This window comes from Pollicipes pollicipes, unplaced genomic scaffold, assembly GCF_011947565.3.
Source record: "Pollicipes pollicipes isolate AB1234 unplaced genomic scaffold, Ppol_2.1 Scaffold_6686;HRSCAF=7923_pilon_pilon_pilon, whole genome shotgun sequence".
NCBI classification, from domain to species: Eukaryota; Metazoa; Arthropoda; class Thecostraca; order Pollicipedomorpha; family Pollicipedidae; genus Pollicipes; species Pollicipes pollicipes.
The window spans coordinates 42,124,605-42,147,248 of NW_023596921.1; the positions used below are offsets into that span (position 1 = coordinate 42,124,605).

Here is a 22,644-nt window from a genome sequence, read left to right on the forward strand (position 1 = left end):
TGCAGTCGTTTTACTGCAAAAACAGGCGTCTCTAGACCGCGAAACTTGCGAGAAGGAACTGGGTAAAAGAAGCAGGGAGTGCAAGACAAGAGACCATCCCCTTCATTAAATCTAAGTATACCAGAGGATGTTCTCTTTTGGCCGGAGCCAGAACTGGCTACATACCAATATGTTCAAAAAGTTTAATAGCTGCTAACCGAGAAAGGAATGCCAGGTATAGAGTAAGAACAAATATCGTGTACCGCCCCACCTACGCTCCATTAAGAACGTGCGACCTATGATAAAGGCCAGGAAGTGCGGAGGAAGCTCGGAAGCCGCGTAAGACAAACATCTGAGAATAAGGCTTCGTCAGGGCATCATGTCTCTGAGCTTGGAAGTGCTGTTAAACATGCTGCAAGGGCGTCATAGTGCGTGCGATGTGCAAACAGCCCTAGCCTGTGTGCACTCAATGCCTCTGTTGAGCGCAAGTGTTCACCTGCATCAGCTGCGATTGCTGTGTTGGGATGGTAATGCATGACTGCCTACGAACATTCAAGCTGTTTGGCCCATTTTGGCCTCGCCCGTTGCCATATGGCCCAGAAGCACGTACGTAGGGGTAAAATAAAAACAAATTGAGCCGATATTTATGGTTCAGTGGCAAGAAAACTAGCTTAGATGTAACCTCGTTTCACCGACCCTTTCAAATATGGTAGCCTTTCCCGAGACACGATAATTATCTATGCCAATGTATATTTATCAAAACACTAGAGAGATACTTCACATCACATTGGTCCCCTCCCTGATGCGTGAGGCTCTCTGATCCGCACGATTGGCCCTGGATCGACGCAGCCCTGACGGAACAAGATTCCTTAACACAGCAGATGGTCCAATAATTGGCACCAATTTGGCTTAACGGGCCCTTGGCTAGAATTGGATTGGAGGGCCCCCGTTCGGTGCCAGGGTCCCTCACTGACACAGGGCCCTTCAGTTGTCTCAATGTGGACTCTCAGTATAAGTTGTGATATCTCCTTTCATAACAGAGGGCACCGACCAACGCAAGATGCCCTCTGGCACTCAGGGTCTCTTCCCTGTATCTGTTCAGCAAATATTCCCCTGGCTGACTCGGGGACCCTTGTCAACAAGAGACCACCTGTCAGGCACTGCATGCCCCTGACCGACACTGGGATCCCTCATTGTTTCAGGGACCCCGACCGGGCCCTAGTGCAATCCCAGGCCCTGGCCTTTTCGCTGCCTGGGCAACGTGTCCCCCGGCTTCAGACAGACACGGAGACGAGGTTGCATTGTCCCAAGCGTCCGCAATCGGTGCAAGAGGCCCCCTGACTAACATATGGGGTCACGGCCCCGTGGGCGGAGGCCGTCCTTGGCGTGACCTACTGTCAGTCCTTCGGACAGTTCGGGATCGTTCGGGCTCTGGCTAAATCACGGGCTTGGCCTCGTCACTGCGTGGGAAGTGGCCTATCAGGCCCAGACTAACACGAAGCCGGCTATTGTGTACTGGGGGAAGGCCCCGCAGCCCTGAGCCACGTAATGCGACCTCCGGCCGAGTCTTCGGGACCTCGAATCGGGCCATTCCGTCCCGGGGGCCCAAGGAGCCCCACGGAACCTAAAGTGGGAGGTACGTGCCCACCGTGCCTTCCTCACCTGCTTGCACCATTGGGTTGATGCTAATGATGTTGTCCCTTACGCTATGTTTCACTTCTCCGCGGAACGCTTCCGCCTTGAAAGCATGCGGACCAGGCCTACGTGTAAGTTAGAGAGCGGGCTGGGAAATAAGAGCAAAGGTCAAGTTGATTGCTGGGTTGCAGGGGATTGTCACAAGTGATTGCGGGGGATTGTCACAAGTGATTGTTCCGACGCTGGGACGGTGATGCGAGCAGAAGAGCATTTTGCTAAACATATTTCAGTTGTCGATGTGCGGCCCAAACTTTGGTCTCCGTTGTCGTGGTACCCAGCTCCCTGTTTCTTCGCATGCGCTCGCCGCCTACCTCTATGCACTGCCTTCAACGCGCATGACTCAGCCGTGCCCTCGCCGTACCGTCATGACAGGCGGCGGTGTTTTGAGTCACCGGGCAACGGCAGGCCCACTTGCGTCCCGCACGTGCCAATCTAGTGAAGTCATGTTCTCTAGTGTTTTTTTTTTTTTAGCATCTGCATCGATTCATCCCTCTTTCTCTAAATTCGTTAGCCGCGTCGCTCTGGCAATGGCAAAGGGGTTAGAAATTTCAGAACAGTTTAGAGTGTGTATTGGGAAAGCAACAGATAGTTACTGATGATGGCGTTGCCATGAGCTCATCTCGGGGCATCCAGCTGTGTTAATGACACGCCTCAAATTGGACAAGTAAATAGCATTGTATTGTCTGACTACTACAACGTTCATGCCTTAGGGGCCGTTTACAGTGGAGCAAATTGAATCCATTTATCCATATCCATTATTTATTTGTATTCTTGGTATTGCCCAATGTGTGAACCAATAAGGGGCTTACCTTAAGATCTCGGGCTATGACCTAATTAATACATGGATTTGTTTTTTTAGCACGAAGGGCGGTTTTATTTCTAACCACGGTCGCTTGTGTTTGCCTCCATCTCTGGAAGTCCAAAAATGCCATTTTAAGCCCTTACATGTCACCGCCGTTGACTGAATGACTACACAAGAGCGATGCTGCGTCTTCAAATCACTAACAACGAGATCCATCTGAATTAACACAAGGCGAATTCGCACGGTCTCCGGCCCCACTCTTTCCCCTAGAAACTAGTCGCTTTAAAAGCGGCTCTATGACGCATCATTCCCTGCATGTCAGCGCCATCACAAACTCCCGATGTTTGTGCAGTTCACTGACGGATGTCATTTTGCTGCAGCGAAGGGGATCGCTAGGCGGACCGAAATGTCACAGTGTCGCACGAAGCAATACCTCGTGCAGAGGTCTAATGGATAGTTGCTGAAGTAACACGTGCCGGTCCCCTATAGGGTGAGGACAACTATACACAGGACGAGGGTTGATGCCAGCTACAGGGCGATGTATGGTCTGTCCTAAAGCAATTGCATAAACTCGCCTGGTGTAAAATACATCGCGCTTGAAAGTTTTGAAAACTCCAGAATACGTCACGTGACCACGCGGTCACGTGCCTTGCAGCATGCTGCGGGCAGCTGTGGCCAAAAACCAGTGCGAGGTGTGGAGTTGGTCCAGCGCTTGGCCCATTGAGTAATTTCACAATCCCTGACAAAAATTCAGCACTGATGTACATCTCAGTTCTCTCACCCGGTCGAAGAAACCATTAAGCGTTTGTGTTGCTCGGAGCTACAGCAGTCATTCTGCGTAAGCCAACAAGCCTGCGATTTCATATACGGATTCCTGGAATCTGGTGTTTCTTGTGAATGACTCGTGATTCACTAATGTAGCACGTCATATATGGCATGACCGTAATTTAGCTTGGCTCACCTGCTATTACACCTATAGCCGTAAAGACGGGAGAACAATAGAGTCACGCTCACACACTTTCGTTGAGTCTACCACCAGCGGTGACGCGTAAAAAAAACTGACTGCAGACAGGCTTGGTCTTCACCACGTTTCAAAAGTTTCTAACGCCATGCAAGTAGAGTATTTATTTTCGATAGGCAATTTAATGTTGAACGCCTACCTGATAATATTCGTTATGGCATACTAACGACCGGGGATAAATAAAGGGTGAGGGCATTTGCTGCAAATTAAGGAAGCACTGTCTGGTAGTGCTGTCTGGCACGTTCAGAGTATTTATTTTCGATAGGCAATTTAATGTTGAACGCCTACCTGATAATATTCGTTATGGCATACTAACGACCGGGGATAAATAAAGGGTGAGGGCATTTGCTGCAAATTAAGGAAGCACTGTCTGGTATTTGAGAGTCACTTAGAAGGCCATGTACTTCCTTGCAAAGCTGGATTGGTTACGTACACTTAACGCTGCACAGCCACTGGCAGCCTCGCTGCGCTACCGTACCAGACGAAAGGCCATCGCAAGGGCGTGTTCTACTTCGGGTGCAATGTAGTGGTCTCCATATGTCGCCACCTGTGTGATGTACCGGCCCCTGCCACAGCAGTTGGTCTGATGGGCTGATTGCCCTTCGCAATCGTTTAAAAGCTGAAAAACATGCCTGAAGAGAACACTTGCCGTTGCCAAGAAAAAAAAGTCACCACCCGCCGGCCGTATTTGAGGCTGTCTCAGGGTAAGTCACAAGGGAAGAGATCTGGACGGTGTTCTGAGTCCCTCGCTTGGGTCAGGGCTCTGGACCAGACGGTTCAGAGGTGACACGTCAGGAGAGGTCAGGAGAGGTCAGGAATTTTACAAAGCTAATTCACGCCCTAGTAAGTACTCTGACGCTCAAAAATTGCAAACTGGCCGATCAGTTTTGGGCTCTATCGACATACTCGTCATTTGAGCCTGCCTTTAAGCTTGAAATGTGACCTTGAGGGGTGGGGTCTTCTTGCCGGATACTAGATCATGCGCTGATGAATATTCCGACGCTTATTAATAAAAAATTGGCCGATAACGTTCAGGTGATATAGTGTTTCCGGTCATTTGGCCTTGAATTTTACCTTGAATGGCGTATGGTATTGAAAATGGGTGTCTGGTCTGGTGTACTGGTGTCACGCTGACCACCCGACGCGTTTTCAATGATATCGGAACTCATTGGTAAATGAATCGCTACCAATAAAAAACAGAAAACAAATCACTGGCTTCACGCACATTTTGGGGACTGTTCGTGCGAAAGAGTTCGTTAGTATTCCGGAGGACCATCGACTTGAGACGTTGGAAGGAAAGGGTCTCTATTAGCGAAAGAGTTGCAAGGCAAAGGTGAGAGAGGGGTCGGAAGGGCGGCGTCGCACACTCCGTTGTCGTCGTCGTCGTCGTAAACGCTGTCGCGGCTCGCGTCAAGCTGCGCCGGCGGAGTCTGAACGTGGACTGTTCGGCGGGGACCGTGCGTTCCCGCCCGCGTGCCCCCATAAACCCACGTGGGTTTATGGGCTCCAGATAGTGGGAACCAATCGGCAGGGGGGCCGCTCACAGCCTCGCGGAGCCGCCGCCGCCGCGCCGGCAGCGACAGCCCGTTTGCTCGCTAACAGGGACCAGTGCAAAAGTTCTGCTTCAGCCACGCCCACTCGCCTGAGTCATAGACCATGGCGGGTCACTGTTGTGTGCGTCCGCAGTCGGGGCCGGGGCGATATGTATTCGCGGATTAATGAATTCGTAAAGATGCCAGATCTTTTGAGCTCTTGAATCTTGAAAATCAGAACATGGGCTCCTGAAATGAGGAATTAAATCTTCAGATAACTACAAATCTTGGAGGCCATCATCTAAATATGTGGTTAAATGCGTCAAATGCTATCTGTAGAAACTTTTCTTGAAATGAACTAAATGCAGCTATCTGTTGGACCCGCGTCTGGCTGAGTTGCCTGTAACCTTTTTTATTGCTTTATATTTGCTCAAAGTTTGCATGTGAATAATGTAAATCCGAATCTGATTTTACTTGTACTGGGAATGGATCCCTGAATGGTGCGAACCCTCAGCTATATCAAGGAAACAACAATCCATAACGGAACGGCAGGTGAAGCGGGTCTATGTTGCAGTCCACACAGGGTAGCTGAGGAAAAACAGTCCTTTATATACAGCAGTGATCACGTGACAGGGGAAGGACGAGCGTTGTAACAGCTTTTACTCTGAGCTGGCTCTAGACTGGCCATTGGACAGGCACGCAGCCAAAAAATAGGTAGGTGGGGCAAAATGTCAGGCTGTTCCAAAGGCAAAAATTTGGCAAAGCCCTTACGGAACTATCCAACTTCCAGTGAAAACGTATATATAAGAACTGCTCGGACTATCGTCCTTGTCTGGCGTGTTAGTATGCTCACGTTTCCACCAGCTAATCACGGCCATCGCCCGGTGTTATTGTGCCCTAAAATGGCCGAATGGTGGTTGGCTTTCAGCCATGTATGCATTTTAACAAGAATTGTCTCCTTGGAAACGGTGTGATTGAAATAGGGATCTTTTGATCGCGAGTTCAGTGTTCTACCCACTGAGCTAACCAGGAAAAGCTTTAAGCCCTTTTCAGTCCCATCTAGTTAGCCCAGTCGGCGGAGCAAAGTACTCGTAGATAGATTATCCAATAATTTCATGGGGAGAATTGTGGTTGTGACGATACATGGCTGAAAGTCACACACCGTTCAGTCCTCCTCAGGGTTCAATAACACCTGACGACGGGCGACGAGTCAACACGCGCTCGGGCGGGTGTTGACTTGATCCGTTGATATTTAATTTGATCCCTTCTGAAGATTTTGCCAAATTTCTTCCAAACGGAGGGGTGTAGCCGCGACGAGCTTTGCACAGCTGTAGCCAATAAAATGATTAAACTTTTCCCAGTTATTAATCTGATGCATCTTGTAACGTCGCCGACCTATGGCAGACCAAAATCAGGCCATGGCTGTCAATGAAGCCAATTTCTAGGGAATCGTTCGATCCGATGCGACAACGGAATGTTAGAAGGAGTAATCTTTTAGACGCCTTTTTGACAGCAGCACAATTAGGCCTAGAATTATGATTAACCGCATTGACCTTGGGTCAACTATAAGGGCCAGATGGAGTTCAAAACAAACTGCATTTTTACAAGAGACTGCTTTGCGGGGTAGTTTTTGACCCTTAGTTCGAATTTGTACGATATTTTTATTCTAAGTTTTATTTAGAATAAACTGCTTCGACACTGATCGGAAATGATACAACTAACACATATCTCTACTCTATTTGAAATTTGTTAGTTATACCTTAATTTGAATTCCGACATTGTAAATCGTATTTGTGCTAACCCAAAAATGTTGTCGATTTGCGCAGAAACATGCCAGTCCGACTCAAATTGATTGGTAATCTGCATTGTGATGTAGTGCAGGCATGCTCGATACCTGTGTGATGATGCGGTATAGGCATGCCCCATACTTGTGCCTTGCCGAGGTGCAGACATGCCTCAGTTGAGTGCATATGACACACTTGATTGACAGACCACGCAAAAATCACCTGTGTACCGTTCTGAAGGCTGTCGTGACATCCATACAGAAGAATAGATCGTGTGTTTGTTGGATTCAACTACTATTTTATTTAAATGGCGCCATCGCCACATTTGAGCGGCGACGGCGAAAAATCAAGACCGAAGACGACGACATGAATGATCAACAAATTCTTGGGTGAAAGAACATTTTCCTGATGGCGATTTCACTGCTGCTCATGGAGAATTTGTGAAGCGGGCTGGCGTGGTGAGCTTTCTGTGGCTGAACATTATTATTCTAGACGCTTTTATGGCATGATTTGGTGCTGGCGAGCACCGCCATTGCGATATTTCCAACTACGTTGTGCAGAGCGGGGGATCCCGCCGTGCCCGGACTGGGCTCTGGCCCGAGGCCAGGACCACGTCCGTGCAGTGAACCGTCATTAGAGCTGGCCGCCGTGAGCGCTGGTCGAACGGCGGGAGGGATGGGGTCGGCCGGAAAGCCCGGACCCCACTGTATAAAGCGACGCGTCTCGGCAGTCACACAGCAAAGCAGCAAGGAAGGTCCAGCTGCGACGAGCTGTCTAGGGCAAGTGTCGTCTAACGCTGCACAGGTGAGCACAGGCGAGCTAATACGGCACACGTTGTCAGACACGGCACAGGTGAGCACAGGTGAGCTAGCACTGCCCGTGTCGTCCAACGCTGCACAGGTGAGCACAGGTGAGCTAACACGGCCCGTGTCGTCTAACGCTGCACAGGTGAGCACAGGTGAGCTAACACGGCACGCGTTGTTTGACACGGCACAGGTGAGCACAGGTGAGCTAGCACTGCCCGCGTCGTCTAACGCTGCACAGGTGAGCACAGCTGAGCTAATACGGCACACGTTGTCAGACACGGCACAGGTGAGCACAGGTGAGCTAGCACTGCCCGTGTCGTCTAACGCTGCACAGGTGAGCACAGGTGAGCTAACACGGCCCGTGTCGTCTAACGCTGCACAGGTGAGCGCAGGTGAGCTAACACGGCCCATGTCGTCTAACGCTGCACAGGTGAGCACAGGTGAGCTAACACGGCACGCGTTGTCAGACACGGCACAGGTGAGCACAGGTGAGCTAGCACTGCCCGTGTCGCCTGGCACTGCACAGGTGAACACAGGCGAGCTAACGCGGCATGCGTTGTCTGACACGGTACAGGTGAGCACAGGTGAGCCAACACTGCTCGTGTCGCCTGGCACTGCACAGCTGAGAACAGGTGAGCCAACACTGCACGTGTCGTTAGACGCGCCACAGGTGAGTTGGCGGCGCAGGCCAACCAGTGGGTATCATTGCTCTTACTATTGGAGCCATGCAGTTTAGCAGAGCAGGACAACATGCGCGCGCAAATCCGCAAGAGGCAGGGATGCACTCACCTGTGTTTTCCTTTAGTCAATGGGGCGCCCCAGGCGTTTTACTTTATTGATGCGGTCTTGGAGCGTACCAACTATGTAAGCTGCGCAGCACGCACTCCCTGCGCACTGACCAATAAGATGAACCAGGAACGTCTTGAGCGCGGCATTCACAGATTGGTCATTGTTCAATTAAGTTTTCCAGAGCGTCAAGAGATTCCAGGTGCTAGGAGCGGAGAGCAGCAAGGCATTTGTGATGAAATTCTCTGAGAAGAGATCAGGTACCTGAAGCATATGCAGGCTACATATGCAGGCTACATACGAGAGGATAGAATTTGTTAATGCTTTTTAGCTGTTGTTTCCCGGGGAAGCCCTCTATGGAAGCCTGATGTCACGGCACCTCGAGGCCACGGCCTTACCCTACAAAAATATTGTGTGCGGGCACGCATACGCAAACATATTCAGAACGTTTGTTTAGCTGACAATCGCTGACAATTTGCGGCGCCCGATAAGAGTAGTTTACCAAATATGCCATGTGCATCAGAGCTTTATGACTTGTGGTCTCAAATGTGTGCAATTGTTATACTGATAGTTAATAAAATCAGCGCCTGAGAGCTTTTTACGGCTAGACGAGGTCACAGTTACATTGGATCAAACCTAAGGTTGCCGTCAGCTTGCCACACAAAACCACAATATAACAAAAAGGGCCTGGAAACGGTATTGGTTATATGATGATAATGATGACGTCCATGTTTATATATATATATATATATATATATATAGGAATATATATATATATGTATACATATGTAAATATAAATATAAAAATTGGTATATATGTATATATGTATATATATATATAGGTATACATACATATGTAAATATAGATATAAAAATTTGTATATATATACACATAGACACACATATGTATGCTTAAGATATGATGGAATACTACATGTCTTTCTGCACAGATCACAAAACGTGGCTTGATCTCATGTAACCGGAGTTCGTTAGTAAAAAGGGACCTTTCGTGGGATCATTAAACTTTTTTTGTCATTGTCTTTTGTTTTGTCATTGTCATTAAACTTTTTTTGTCAACCGCGCAAATTTTGTGATGGTGCTTGAGCCCATGACAGCGAATTAACCGCGCTTCTTTTGGCCGGCAGGATGTTGACCCGTTGCCTGCTGCTGTGCGCCCTGGTGGCCACCGTCGCACCGGCCCCACAGAGTCTGCTGAGTCCTGGCACGACTCCGCTCAGTCTGCTGGCGGGCTCCAGCCTGACCCAGGTCCCCAACTTCCCCGGGTTCCAGCCGTTCCCCAAGGTGCCCGTCAGCGCGCCGCGCCCGGCGCCCTGGGCCGACGTGCCCGGCCTGCCACAGAGCCTGGAGCGGCAGGCGGGCAACGCTGCGCGAGGAGCCGTCAACAGCGCATATGGCATTGGTGGAGCACCGGGGTCGGTCGGCCTCAGGGTGTACCAGTCGCCTAACGATCGCTTCAAAGCAGGGCTCGGCTTCGCTAGCGACCTCAAGGGGGGAAATGCGGCAGGCTTCGCACTCCGCTATGATTTTAAGTAGGCCCGTGCGTGGAAATTGAATGTAATAACGCCCCGGCTCTGTATCGGAATGTCTCTCTAATGACGCAAGCCTTCTCCGTGCAGCCGTTGGCAACCGCAGTGCCGGGTACGCGTGTTGTCGCTGAAAGCATTGTGTGGCAAGAGCACGCGTCATTAGCCGGGTTGCGATAACTGTCAATTTGGTGCCAATCGTCCCAGCTGTTCACTTCCTGAGCAGACGTCATAAGTGTTATCATGTGCAAAAGTGCGCCCATATCTCAATCTGAGGGTGTGTTGTCTGTGGCACAGTGAGCAGGTGTCTCCGAGCTCAGCTAAATGTATTTGCCCTTCTCTCACAAAATGCCTGTTTGCAAGTTGCCTGTTGATTGTTTTGTGCGATTCGGCAATCGTAAGACACTATTGCGAACTACCGCGTGGCGTTTTAGTCGAGCCTTCCTCTACTGTCGTGTGAAAACAACGGGTTCAAGTCCGGCAATTCTCCCCGATCGGCCGTTTGACATGCCCGTTTCTGCCGTTATCAGCGACCAGCAACCAGCTTCACAAATAGAGAATGGCGTACAATTTTGGCTTAGGGAGTAGCTTTCCGAGCTTTTACTTACAATCCTGCTGCTTAAACTAAGGAGCAGCTATAAACTCCTGTGCCCATAACATTCTACTATTTGCGGAGAAATTTGAAAGAAAGAGTTACATCGTACTCCACCAAACATCTATCGGATTTCAAAAACGCATTTTGTCCATTGTTTGGCCTGGCTATCCGAATATGAACTCACATACCCAAGGATTCAAATGACAAAATGCTGCAAATCCTAAACTCTTATGCACCAGCTCAAGAACACCCTGCGTCGCTCGAGCCGCAGCGCCGCTGACACCTCCCCTCCCCCCCTCCTCTTTTCTCCCCCCCCCCCCCTCTGTTCGCCGCTGATACCAGGCAGCCGTCTACCGCCGGGGGCGCCCAACCGAGGGGGCTGCGGATGAGGGGAGGGGCTGGGAACCGCGGCTGTGCAGCCAGCGCCTGCAAATGCAGCAGGGGGAGGGGCGTTCCTGTTCTGCCCGGGCGTGCAGGTTGGCAGGGTCAACACCCACGCGAAAATCGCTGTTGGTCACGTATGACCTCGCCAGCCTGAGCAACCTTTGCCATGACGCGCGGTCCGGAACGGACAGCTGCTCCAGCAGAGCGCAACACAGTAAGTTGTGTGTCATTTATCGTACAGTCTTCCATATCCGCAGCGTAGAATTCGTGGCCATAAAGTAGCGAAAAGGAACGCGAGCTTTGCGTTATGTTTAGCCTCTTCCTCCATTGTTTTAGCACTCCAATACAAAATATTGGGAGCTCAAACCAAAATTGGGGCAAATCAACAGCGGGGGCCAGGCCCACCTCAAAATAATTCGTATCAACAACCCAGATACCAGGCAAATGGGAACACAGAACCCAACTTGGGCAAAATCGGCTAGCACGAACTTGTGCAACGTATACCAATGGGTTTGACCATTATGTTGCGACGTCTACCTTTCCTAAGAATTCAAGGTTGCGGGGGCCCACTGATGTAGCATTTGAGCGCCAAATCACAATATGGATCGCTTGAACATTGGTCGGGATCTGTCTCGCCAGGCTTGACGCTTTTGAGCTTGGAACTCGATGCGTTTTTAATAACTTACGGGGCTGACAGTTATGGTCAAAGAATTGCGAAAATGCAAGTAATTTTGATGAGCATTGGTCACAATAACTAATGCTAGATGCGTGTGCTATGTAAGGGAGTGTTCCACATCTGTGATGGGTTATGAGCTGAAATAAGCATCTTCAAGATTGTTCGGTGCAGTTCATAGCCCTACCCTTGTTAAGACGTAAGCGCCCCCCTCCCCCCCCGTAGTTTATGAGCTTAACGCCCGCGAAGATGGCAGACTATTTCGGGGAGAATATTTCGAGGTGACACAGGCATTTATGGCGCCATAATAGCGCCATTTCAATATTGACATTCGATTGGCCATGCGGCGATTAGGGCCAAGACAAATATTACTGACGAGTCGTTTAAATCTGACATTCCTGAGCACGATTCCCAGATGCAACGGCCGTCGATTGGCTCTCAATCAATGTTATGCGGGATATGATGACGTAATCAACCAGTGACGTATTGAGAGGGATATTTACTCGAGGGGAATGCTTCATATTTGAATATACTAAAGACAGCATCAGCTATCATTAAATAGGCTCACTTATAGCTATTGGTATACTTTTATCGGAAAGGACTGCTCTAGACAACCTAGTTTCTATGCCCAATAAATATGCTCCTCCATAAGTCATTGTTTAATTACGTCGTCGTGCTTTGCAAAACAATCATTGTCAGCCAATTAATGGCCATTATATCTGGAAATCCTGCTCACCAACGCCAGATGTGAATGACTTGACAATTATACTTCACTGGCCTTGATCGTACATGTAAATGAGATGTCAGATATTGAATGACGTTATTCTGGCGTCATGGATGCTTAGGTGACCTTCAAATAGTCTCCTCGAAATAATTTGCACGTCTTCGCGAGCGTGTAGCTGAGAAGCTAGAGGGGCGTAGGTCTTAAAAAGGGCAAGGCTGTGACCTGCACCAAATGATATTCAAGACGGCTATTTCAGTTCAAAACCCCACAAAAAAGTGGAACACACCCATTAACAAAGAAATTGTGTCGTCTAGAGCGGTTTTTCCAATTATAAGTATACCAATAGCTATACGTGAGTTTTTCATCACATCTGATGTTCACTTCATTTTTTTCACATGTGGAGGGAGTTTTCACGATGCAAGGATTGTTTTATGTTCACTTGTTATACGTTCATGGTCAGGGGGTGTAATATTTGTGATGTCTTTTACAGCCCTGCAAGGCAAGTCTCTGCTCGTCTAGTCCAGCGTACCATTATTTTCGTTTACTGTCGATCATTGGCCTACCCACGGGTCGGACAATTTTGAGGATCATCAGTGTGTTGAATTCGGCGCATTATCCTACATCTTCCGTTGGTCCCGTGTCTTCGTCTGCCCTGGTCATTTATGCCTGGCACCAATCATTAAAAACGCCACAAAACGGACAATCCATGACTCGCGCCCGGCGGCACGTGGCCGTTTGTAAAAATCAACCTATTTTTGGGGGGCAAACGATTGCGCTTTTCGCAGAATCCGTAGACCTGTTGCTGCGGTGTCTGGTTACCGATTTATTTATAGGTTATACGCATTGCCTACGAACGATTGGGTACGTAGTTAGTACCTCCACACTTTTCCCATGCAAACTTTTGTCCAAAAACCGTGCTCCAACGCTTTGCTTCCAAATTGGGTCGCTGGCACACGCACACTCACCACGGGTTTCGAGTCGTAAACTGCAGCAAATTCTCAGCTCTAATCTAAACTCGTAAAGTCCGTCCGTTTCCACCAAAGTAACTTGGTTGCCATATGGCATGTAATGTGAAAGGAAGGATCAGAGCAAGAACTGTATCCGAACACTCGGCTCGTTGTCGAAAACATCGGTCAGGTATCGACTCCGTTCGTAACTTCTAGTCACCGTGTGAGATCATGCGTATACTGCAGCAAGCACATTGGCAACGATAGCAGGTACCTTGACCAGTACTGCTGATTGAGAGCAGCAAAGTTCAGTCATTCGGGTGCCAAGGAGACTGATCTTGTGTCAGATTATTGCACACGTGCCTTGAGGTTCAGTGGCTGCTGCTGCTCCCTTCGCTCAGAATAAACCAATCTGCGTCGGCCCGGATGGCGGCCAACCCAGCATCTATGCGCCACCGGCAAGACAAATCGGGCGGGTAGGTCAGGATATGAATCATTGGGGTCAGGTGGCAACGCATTAACCTCAAAGGAAGCATGGTGAATGCGGAAACGGCGGAGCAAAGAATGGTTTGATAGCATGACTTGATACTGGGCTCCCGGCCACCCAACTGGAAAATTTTCCGACGCCATGATGATAAGCTAGCAGAAGCACAGCCACGATTTTCGTCAGGGAGGGTTGGGTTGCTCGGCAAGCGTGCATCACGCCGATTTTTAGCATGACCTGTCGGGAGCCATGTGTGGTAAAACACGAAAAACCAGGGCGGGAGATGCGCCCCTCCCCCGGAATGCTTCCTTGGCTGCGTCAATGTCAATCAGTAGACATACCCGTTTTTTATTTAGTGGAGGGCAATCTATTGTGCACACCTTTCGTGAACATTGCTGTTGGAACTTTTCGTTTAAGATGAAAAGATCATCACGTTTCAGATAGCTCCTGATGAATAATAAATTATTTGTAGCAACAAATACTGGGACAGGGAGCATTTTCAGTCAGAAATTACCCACACACCTCACTATATGCACACCAAGGTGCGACTAATTGTTGCCAGATGCACGAATCTTTCCTCTAAACAATGCAACCGGAGGCTACTCGGCACTTCCAAAAAGCAATGCATAAGCCTTACTGAGAAAAACGTGGGATTACTTGCCCCGGCCTTTCTCACTTCCATCAATAACTTAAACAACGCAGCCACTTTTGAGCATATCTGACATGAACAGCAATGACCTAAAATATCAAATTCTTGACGACAGAGCTCTCTAAGGGATCCACCCACCCATCACCTCTGTGCTTTCAACTTCCATAATGCAGGACTGCCCGCTCTCTTCCAGTTCTAGCACATAGGATGTTCAGCCGCAACGCATGCGTTACAACCGAGGCACGCTGTACTGGATGTGCCGCACATGCCTATGGTACAGCACATGCTGCAACGAAGCCGCAGTGCAGCAGACGCTGCTCACCTCGACAATGTTTCACAGGATGCACGCACAAACCGAATCTGCGATGTGCGTCAAACTTATTCAGCATGCATGCAGGTTAAGCCTATTGTCCAAGAAAAAAACGGGTGCATACAATGTCAGTGTGTGACGCGACAGACGCTGCAGCTCCATCGGTAGCGGCATTAGCAATCGCCAACTGGATTCGAAAGAGAGCCAGGAATGTTAACTATTTCATTTATTCGCACGGGTGCCTCTAGAACCCTTCTCGTTCTTTCTGACACCCTAAATGCCGTAACTGGTCCGCGGGGCGGTGACAGCGCCACCTACAGCAGCAGCGGCGCCGGCGCGTGACGCTCCGATCAGGCGCAGGCCCCGTCCGCGGCCCGATCCGAGGTTCACTGCGGCGACGCCCAGCGGCGAGTCGGCGAACTGCGGCTCGCCGTCGTACGTCACCTGCGCCTGGTAGCCGCTGCCGCCCTCCACCTGGTACGTCACGATCTGGGTGCGGCCGTCGGGGAGCAGTACACGGTACTCGCCCTGCGTGACCACACCGTCGCTCTCCTCGGCGTGGCCGTAGTTGTTGCCGTAGGCGGGCTCGTCCACGGCCCAGCTGAAGCTGTAGGGCACACCAGGGCCGGCCAGCAGGCCGTCAGGCCGCAGCTGCGGCGGGTTCCCCAGACCACCGGTAGATGGCAGCAGCGGGTGGCCGGGACTTCCCAGAGCACCGGTAGATGGGAGCAGAGGACGACGGAGGCTGGCCCCGGCCGGTCTGCCGGTGACTGAGAGCGATGCCCGTGACGGCGCTCCGTACGTCGTGCCTTGGGGGGCTGGAGTGGCCGATGCGACGCCCGCAGCTACGAGAAGGTACACATATGACTGCATTGTGCACCGGTGAGAGGCGAGCGAGAGCTGATGAGGAGACTGATGACTCCAGTGAGATGCACTCGCTTAAATACTCGACTGGTGCAGGTCACGATCGCAATGCGAGGTTAACACCAGTGACGAAAGGTTTTCCTAACCGCCGAGACTAATTCCATGTCAAGTTAGTTCACACGCTAATCACCATCCATTGCGCAGAGCCAAGCAAACTCACTCGTCATTCTCACAACCGGTGATTAACGCTGGCTGCATGTGAACATTGCTGTCACGAGCTAAACGGCGAACTACAAATGAGTATACTTGCTGTCTGCCAACGGTACGCAACGGAACAGTAAGCTGATAATTGTGGCCTCGTCGCCGAGTGTGACGTTTACATGCGGGATGAACTGCAGCGGTCAGGGCAAGAATGCAATCCGAAAGATGCAAGATGCAAGAAATCAGTCCTTACATTTTTATTTAGCTGATCGCAAAGGGAGTATGTTACTCCACATACTGGCAATCCTGCGGCAGAACGCAAAACATGGAAATAAAAACAGATAACGAAAAAATTACCTGAAAACACGGAAAAGTAACCCTAGCACGGATCATTATGCCATCATTTTGAAAGTTGTAGGCAGTTTCAGTCGTGGGATAACTGGCAACTGTAAAAATATTAGTTTTAGGTCATTGACAAGTGTATGAATTGTGCGGACGCCATGCGAGTGCGCTGGCATTTCGATCGTCCTTTTCGCCGGCGCGGAGTTGCCAACAGGTGATTGGGTCGCAGCACGCAATTGATGGGCTAGTGTGTATTTTTGTGAGATTTCGACCGGACATTAGATCAGGATTGGCCTTTTACTTCATATTCTTATGACACTTAAGTTGTGGAGTGAACAGGCAGAATAATGACCTAGGTGTGTAGCCGGTGGATTTGCGCCGGCGCTGCAGGACTTCGGAACTGGCCAGAACTTTCAAGCGAGCTGGACTGAACTGGGCATAGTTACCACGCGCGAGGGTGGCCGGTTGGATACTCTTCGCTCGGGTTGGGGGTCAGTTTGACCCCCTTGGGATCTTAGAACCCAAAAGAGCTAGAAACACCAAATTCACAGGGTGTATCGACCTACACGTGAACTCACTGAGGTCAAAGTTGGAGACTCCTAGGTCATGATCTTGAGGTAAAATAACGTCAAACAAGTTAAACTACCGGCTGGTCTCCAAAGTGCGCCAAAGCCTAAATACCTGTTCAAAGCAAAAGGTCACATACTCATTTGAGGCCGATGACCTTGTTTGACCCTTTGAAGGTCATGGTAACCAAAATAGTACAAGACTGTTTTGAGTTTTGCATCTGAATAAGCGACCAGTATTACGCAAAGGCAGCATGTTCCTAAAGACAAAATGTTGACGTAGGTCACTTTAGATCAGTCACCATTTTCTGACCTCTAAAAAGTACATGGAAGATGTATAAGGCGCTTCCTGTTACCAGCACCAGAAACGATTCCTTACTGCAAGCCCTAAAGTAAAAAAGCACGTTGGTTTTGACCTTGGTCTGACCTTCATACCGCCCCTGGGCCAGTGCAATTTGTTCATTCAATTGTTATGTTGCCTAAGAAAGCATCTCAGAGATGTATTGCTTCGGCTAACACTTCGCTGTTGCATCAGATTGAACGATTCCCTAGGAATTGACTTCGCTGAATCCATTGCATAAATTTGGGCTTCCCATGGGTCAGTCACTTTACAATGTACATATAATGTTCATACCAAGCAATCTGCTATTCAACCATCTGCAGCTACGCAAAATTTGGCGCGACTACGCCGCGCCGTTCCGAAACCATTCCGGAAAAACCTTCGGGGGTCAGTGTGACGACCACCCGAGCGCGTGTTAAAAAGTAACTGAATCGATTTTAGCTCGTCTCGATTCCCGATCACCAATCGGTTCCATCACGCGCCTGTATTTTGCGACTCTTATCGTACATAGACAAGAAAACCAACATCTATATCTTGCATGTGTTGCGTCCAGAATAAAATCAGTATTTGAAAAAAACAATGCATTCTAGTTGAAGTGTTTATGTTCAAAGTGCAAGCATGGACATCAAAAATAGGTCAAGGACGCGCTGTGTGGTCTGGGAACTAATGATGCAGGCCTTCATCCCTGCCCACAACGGCGGAACACGCCATTTGCAGGACACCAGCATGTGTGTGCCATTCTAGAGTTTGGAGATGCGCTTTCGACTTGGAGAGCTGCCGTGTGGACGTCTTGCCAGTGAGATGAAGACTGACTTAAAACAAAAACAAAAAAAATGATGACATAACATATGAATATAATATGCAAACATAGATGATAAGCAAGAAAAGCAATAACTAAAGACAGGTATGATATGAAATGATATGTATTAAATGTCCTTTGTATGCATATACAAATTTACAACAAAATAAGCGTTTGACGGCCTTTCTAAAAGAAGCATTTGAAATGAAACGCCCTGTGCGACAATGGCGTTACAAACATATGAGATCAGCATAGAAATGGAACAAGTAAATGCGCACTAATCGTTCAACGCACTGATTTAATCAGGCCCCGAACGTGAAAATATTGGTTTATGACCGCGTGGTGGGTGCAATGACCCAACTAACCAGTTTTCAGTTATAAGTCGTTATGTTGAGTTAACAACCTTCAATGTTCCAAGAGATACTGGTTAAACAAAATTATACTACGTCTCAAACTACACCTTTGAACCCATAATGCCAAAATACCATAAGCTGAACATTTTTGTCTAAATCCAGCAAGAATAACCAATCGGTAAACGTCATCAGACAGGAGTTCAGTTCACAAGTTGACGAGAATATTTCGGTGTGCATGTACCACTAGGGGCAGTTAGTCAAATATTGCTCTGCTGGCCTGTATGCTCTATTTCTTCAGCAGGAGCAAACACGGAAGTCCTTGTGGAACGTGAAGTGAAGTGAAGTGAAGTGAGGTGAAGTGAAGTGGAGCGTGGTGCAGCCGCCATTCGGTGCGGGCCCCATGTAGTTACGCACGGTGCACGAAATGCTGGGTACCTAGGTAGTCATCGCCTTTACCAATGAGTTTAGTCTTCCCGGCCGTCCGTTGCCGACAGACCTATCCTTTTTCAAAATGTGAGACGCCAACACCGCAATGCCAGAGGCATTGCGGTCTTGACGCATTAACACGCGCCCGGGTGGCTGGTCAGAAGTCAGTCTGACCCCATGATAACTTAAAACTGAGAGAACTGAACAGACCAAATTTTGAACGTCGTGTGGTCTATATGTGAACTCACTTGTGTCAAAGATCTCAGATTTCTACATCATGATCATTGGGTTGCATAACATTAAACAAGGTCAAGCTCCAACTTGGTGTCCAAAATACCCCCAGACATTATGCATCCACCTTGAACCTAGACACCTTTTCTCAGTAAAAGGTCACTGGTGTGAATTTGAAGACAGTGACCTTGTTTGACCTTTGCAAGGTCATGGAGGCAAAAAACCTAAAAGCTTGTTTTAATTCATTAGCCTAAATAAGCGTCAAGGATTACGCTGGGTGCTATGTTTACAAAGACAAAATGCTGATCTGGGTCATTTCAGGTCATTGACCTATGTTCACCTTTAAGCAGTCAATGGAGGATGCCTGTCGTGGTCCCCGTTATCAAGGAACTCGATATCAGCATTACAGATTACTCCACAAAGCAAACTCTCCGGCAAACAAGTGGGTGCATTTTGAACTTGGTCCGACCTTCATAACTAACCCAGACTGAGTGAAATGTGTTTAATTTCTTAATCAGTTGTCCATTTTTTTAAGACACTATCTCAGAGGTATAACGTTCTGCCTAACATGCCGTTGCCGCATCAGACTGAATAATTCCCCAGAAATTGCCTTCGCTGATAGCCCCAGATTGATCATAGCCTTCCATGGGTCAGCAAACTTTCATGGTACATATAATTTGTTATGCAAAACATCCACTACTTAAACGCGTAAGGCTGCGTAAAGTTCGGCTACGCCACGCCGCTTGGAAATTGGATTGATTGACCGCCAGCCGAGCGCGTGTTAAATAAGTGAATTCTGCGGAAACAGTAAAGCAGAGGCCCCATTGTAGGTTCACGTCCGCACGACTAACCTCACCGCAGTCAGAGATTTTTCGTGAGCGCACAGGCACCCACCAAAGAAGCAGATGGTAGAGAACGGCGAACGTTTATGACATTCAAAAATGCATGTGTAGCGTTACTTACCAAGCTCGGTAATTGCAGACTGCGGTACCCTTTGACACCGGAAGAATAGAGACGTTGTAGAGTTGTGTTCGACCGAGAAAATCAGGCCAGCTGGTCATCTGAAATCTGGTCGCATGTCTGCATAAGAACAAGTCCCTGCATAAGCGTTGGAGCAGGCATATTCTATTGGTTCCGCGGGGGCCGAGCGACGAAATCTGTCCACCATAGCGATGTGTTTGGTGGCTCAAAAAGAAACAAGCATATCGTCGTCAAACTTTCAGTGCCCTGCCCGACAGGAATCTTAATATTTTTGCGAATGGGAAGTCTCCACCTTTCTTTAGGTGCCGAAATCGTGAGGCTTGTGTGACGTCAGAACGCTTGACTTGCGCTGTTGCTCGTACGTACGTAATTTACGTTTTCAGGACAGTCATGATGTTACCAAGACAGATTTGAGAAGCAAATTTCCTGGTAACTCACTTTGAAGAAAATAACAATTCACAAAACTTCCCAGCACATCAACATATTTAGGAACTAAAAGTAGGAAATGGAATGAAAACGATAAGCAAGCACATATATAGCAAGTTTCAAGCCCATATCTTCATCTGATGTCAAATTGCAGTCGTATCTTGAGCTGTTGAAACCTGACTATATACTTGAGATTCACTCGGCATCGGTGTATTACTTACAGAGTGCCCGCGCTTGCATCTGAAGAGTTCTTCTTGTGATGTAACTAATGCTGCAAACCGGTCCACGTTGACTTTTGATGTGTCGTTGAAATGGCCGCTGATTTCAAAATCAAACTCACACACATGCGCATGGCACGTGGCTTAGCCGGACGACTGGTTCTGGAGAAAGACAAGGGCAGAGTCTCTGCCTGCCCCCCCCCCCCCCCCTCCTTCCAGGAGGACACGTTCGTCTGCGACCACAGTGACGCGAGAATTCATGTCATCGATGCCTTTTTGAACCGAGTGTAGCTCTATCTTGAAAGTTATAGCTGTCGCCAAAAAACCTTTGTACGGTACGGCATGATGTGCATTGGATGGAATGAATTGACAGCCAAATCTCGGGTTTTTTGTCGTACGGTGTGCTCCCTTCGAAAGTTAGCGTAAATGTCGGCTTATCAACTGAAGGCTGTCTAAAATGCATCTTGGATAATGCATGACGTAAGCACTTGCATTCCAAACGTCCCGAATGCGGCTGCTGCTCATCCCATGCTGCTGAAAAAACATTCCCCATACCCGTACGAATCTGTATGGCTCACATACCAGAATGACTGTTAAAAAATACGAAATTGACGAAAATTCAGACAACAGAACACTTCTAACACGGTTTTCCCTAACTTGTTTCTTTCAGCTCTAACAGCTATGCATTTGGATTACATGGTGCGGTGCATGCTAACCTTTGCAATTCAATTTCCGTGGAGATTTCCGTGGAGACAGCCTTTTTCCTTTGCCAGCTTAGCAATTACATTCGCGACTTCACCACTGAAACCGACGTGCCCCCAAACTCACAAACGATCGCACTTTTCGCAGTGCAAACACAGTTTTTTTTGCACACTAGCAGTGTGAACAATTTGTGGCCTTGTGCCGCTGGTTGAACTTAAAAGGAGTCTTCCTCATTTGTTTAAGGTTTTGAACTGACATGGTCATCTTGAAGATCATTTGATGCAGTTTACAGCCCTGTCTTTCTTAAGACCTTTCCGGAGTCTTCTAATTTCTGAGCTACATGCCCGCGCAGATGTGCGGTTTTTTCGGGGAGACTATTTTAAGGGCGCCCAGGCATTCATGATGACATAATGACGTCATTCATATCCTGCAATTCCATGGGCCATGCGGTGATCAAGGCCAAGAAGATATAATTGTCGAGCAGCTCATATCTGCCGTTCGCGAGCACGACTTCCAGATATAACCACAGCCAATTGGCTCTCAACCAATATTGTGCAAGCTACGACGGTGCAATTAAACAATGACGCACTGAAGAGCGTACTTACTAAACAGAGAAACGGTGTTGTTTAGAGCAGCCTTGACAATTAAAAGTCAACCAATGGTTATGAGTGAGCTTATTTCATCAGATCTGATGTTTGCTTCAATATCTTGAAACGTAGAACATTCACTTAATGACAATGTCTGTTTTTCACAATGACTGAGTTTGATCCAGGAGCAGGTTTGGAATAGGAGAGGGACCAAAAAACCGACACATCAAGCAGACATGCTTGATTTCCGAAACCGCACATCCGATCACTTTAAACCCTCCTGTATTTCGGGTCTGTATTCCTGCATTTCGTTTTTTGTGTATTTTTTCGGTCCAGTGCTGCTTCTTTGTCCACATTCATTCTTGAGGTAACTCAGAAGAGCACGGGGGCATGGGTGTGAATTTTTGTAAATTGTTTGGGAGCCGAACCGAAGGCCGACAACATACCCCCCCCCCCCCCCCCCATTTTTCTCGATGGATTCAGCTCATTTTATTCTGACTAAACACAATATATGTTATTGAAATAATGAAACAAAAATGAGGAGCTCGGCTAACCTTTGTCTTATTTTTAAAAGTTTTCAACTTAGGCAGTGTAAAAGTCATGCAGGGCTGGATCGATGGCGCAGGCATTGGACGCATGCGTCCCTTCTGATCGGCACATGAGGGCGACTCGTTAGAGGCCACCTTAGGGTGCCGATGGCACTCTTCTGTGGCGGTCATGGGAGGCAACACGCATTTTGGCTGTGGAGGACGGGGACGAGGTTAGCCAGGAAGGTCTTGGTTATCCCCATATTCTAGAGCTTTTCACTTTAACCTCCAAGCCATTGCGTGTCTGATGGCGCTAGGCACGTGAATTTTATTGCATCGTTTATCCGCTCAGCTGTTACGATTTGT

At 48.4% G+C, this 22,644-nt stretch overlaps 1 protein-coding gene and 1 long non-coding RNA gene across 2 annotated transcripts; one reads left to right on the forward strand and one right to left on the reverse strand.

Moving 5' to 3' along the window:
• The first annotated feature begins 7,551 nt into the window (after positions 1-7,551).
• Positions 7,552-10,369, forward strand: LOC119107823 (uncharacterized). The gene is made up of 2 exons (XR_005095277.1): positions 7,552-7,617; positions 9,551-10,369. It is a non-coding gene; the product is annotated as an uncharacterized LOC119107823 (long non-coding RNA).
• A 4,557-nt stretch (positions 10,370-14,926) lies between these two features.
• On the reverse strand, positions 14,927-20,450 carry LOC119108358 (pro-resilin). The gene is made up of 3 exons (XM_037231933.1): positions 20,444-20,450; positions 19,801-19,890; positions 14,927-15,560 (listed from the first exon to the last, which is right to left on the reverse strand). The coding sequence occupies exons 1-3, from the start codon at positions 20,448-20,450 to the stop codon at positions 14,989-14,991; spliced, it is 669 nt and encodes a 222-aa protein (XP_037087828.1). The 3' UTR covers positions 14,927-14,988.
• Between the last annotated feature and the right edge of the window lie 2,194 nt (positions 20,451-22,644).

Excerpts from the sequence above, each read along its gene's own strand:
- LOC119108358 (XM_037231933.1), bottom strand. Across the intron at positions 15,561-19,800 it reads GTCTGCAATTACCGAGCTTG|CTGCGGGCGTCGCATCGGCC; the intron begins GTAAGTAACGCT and ends ACCTTCTCGTAG.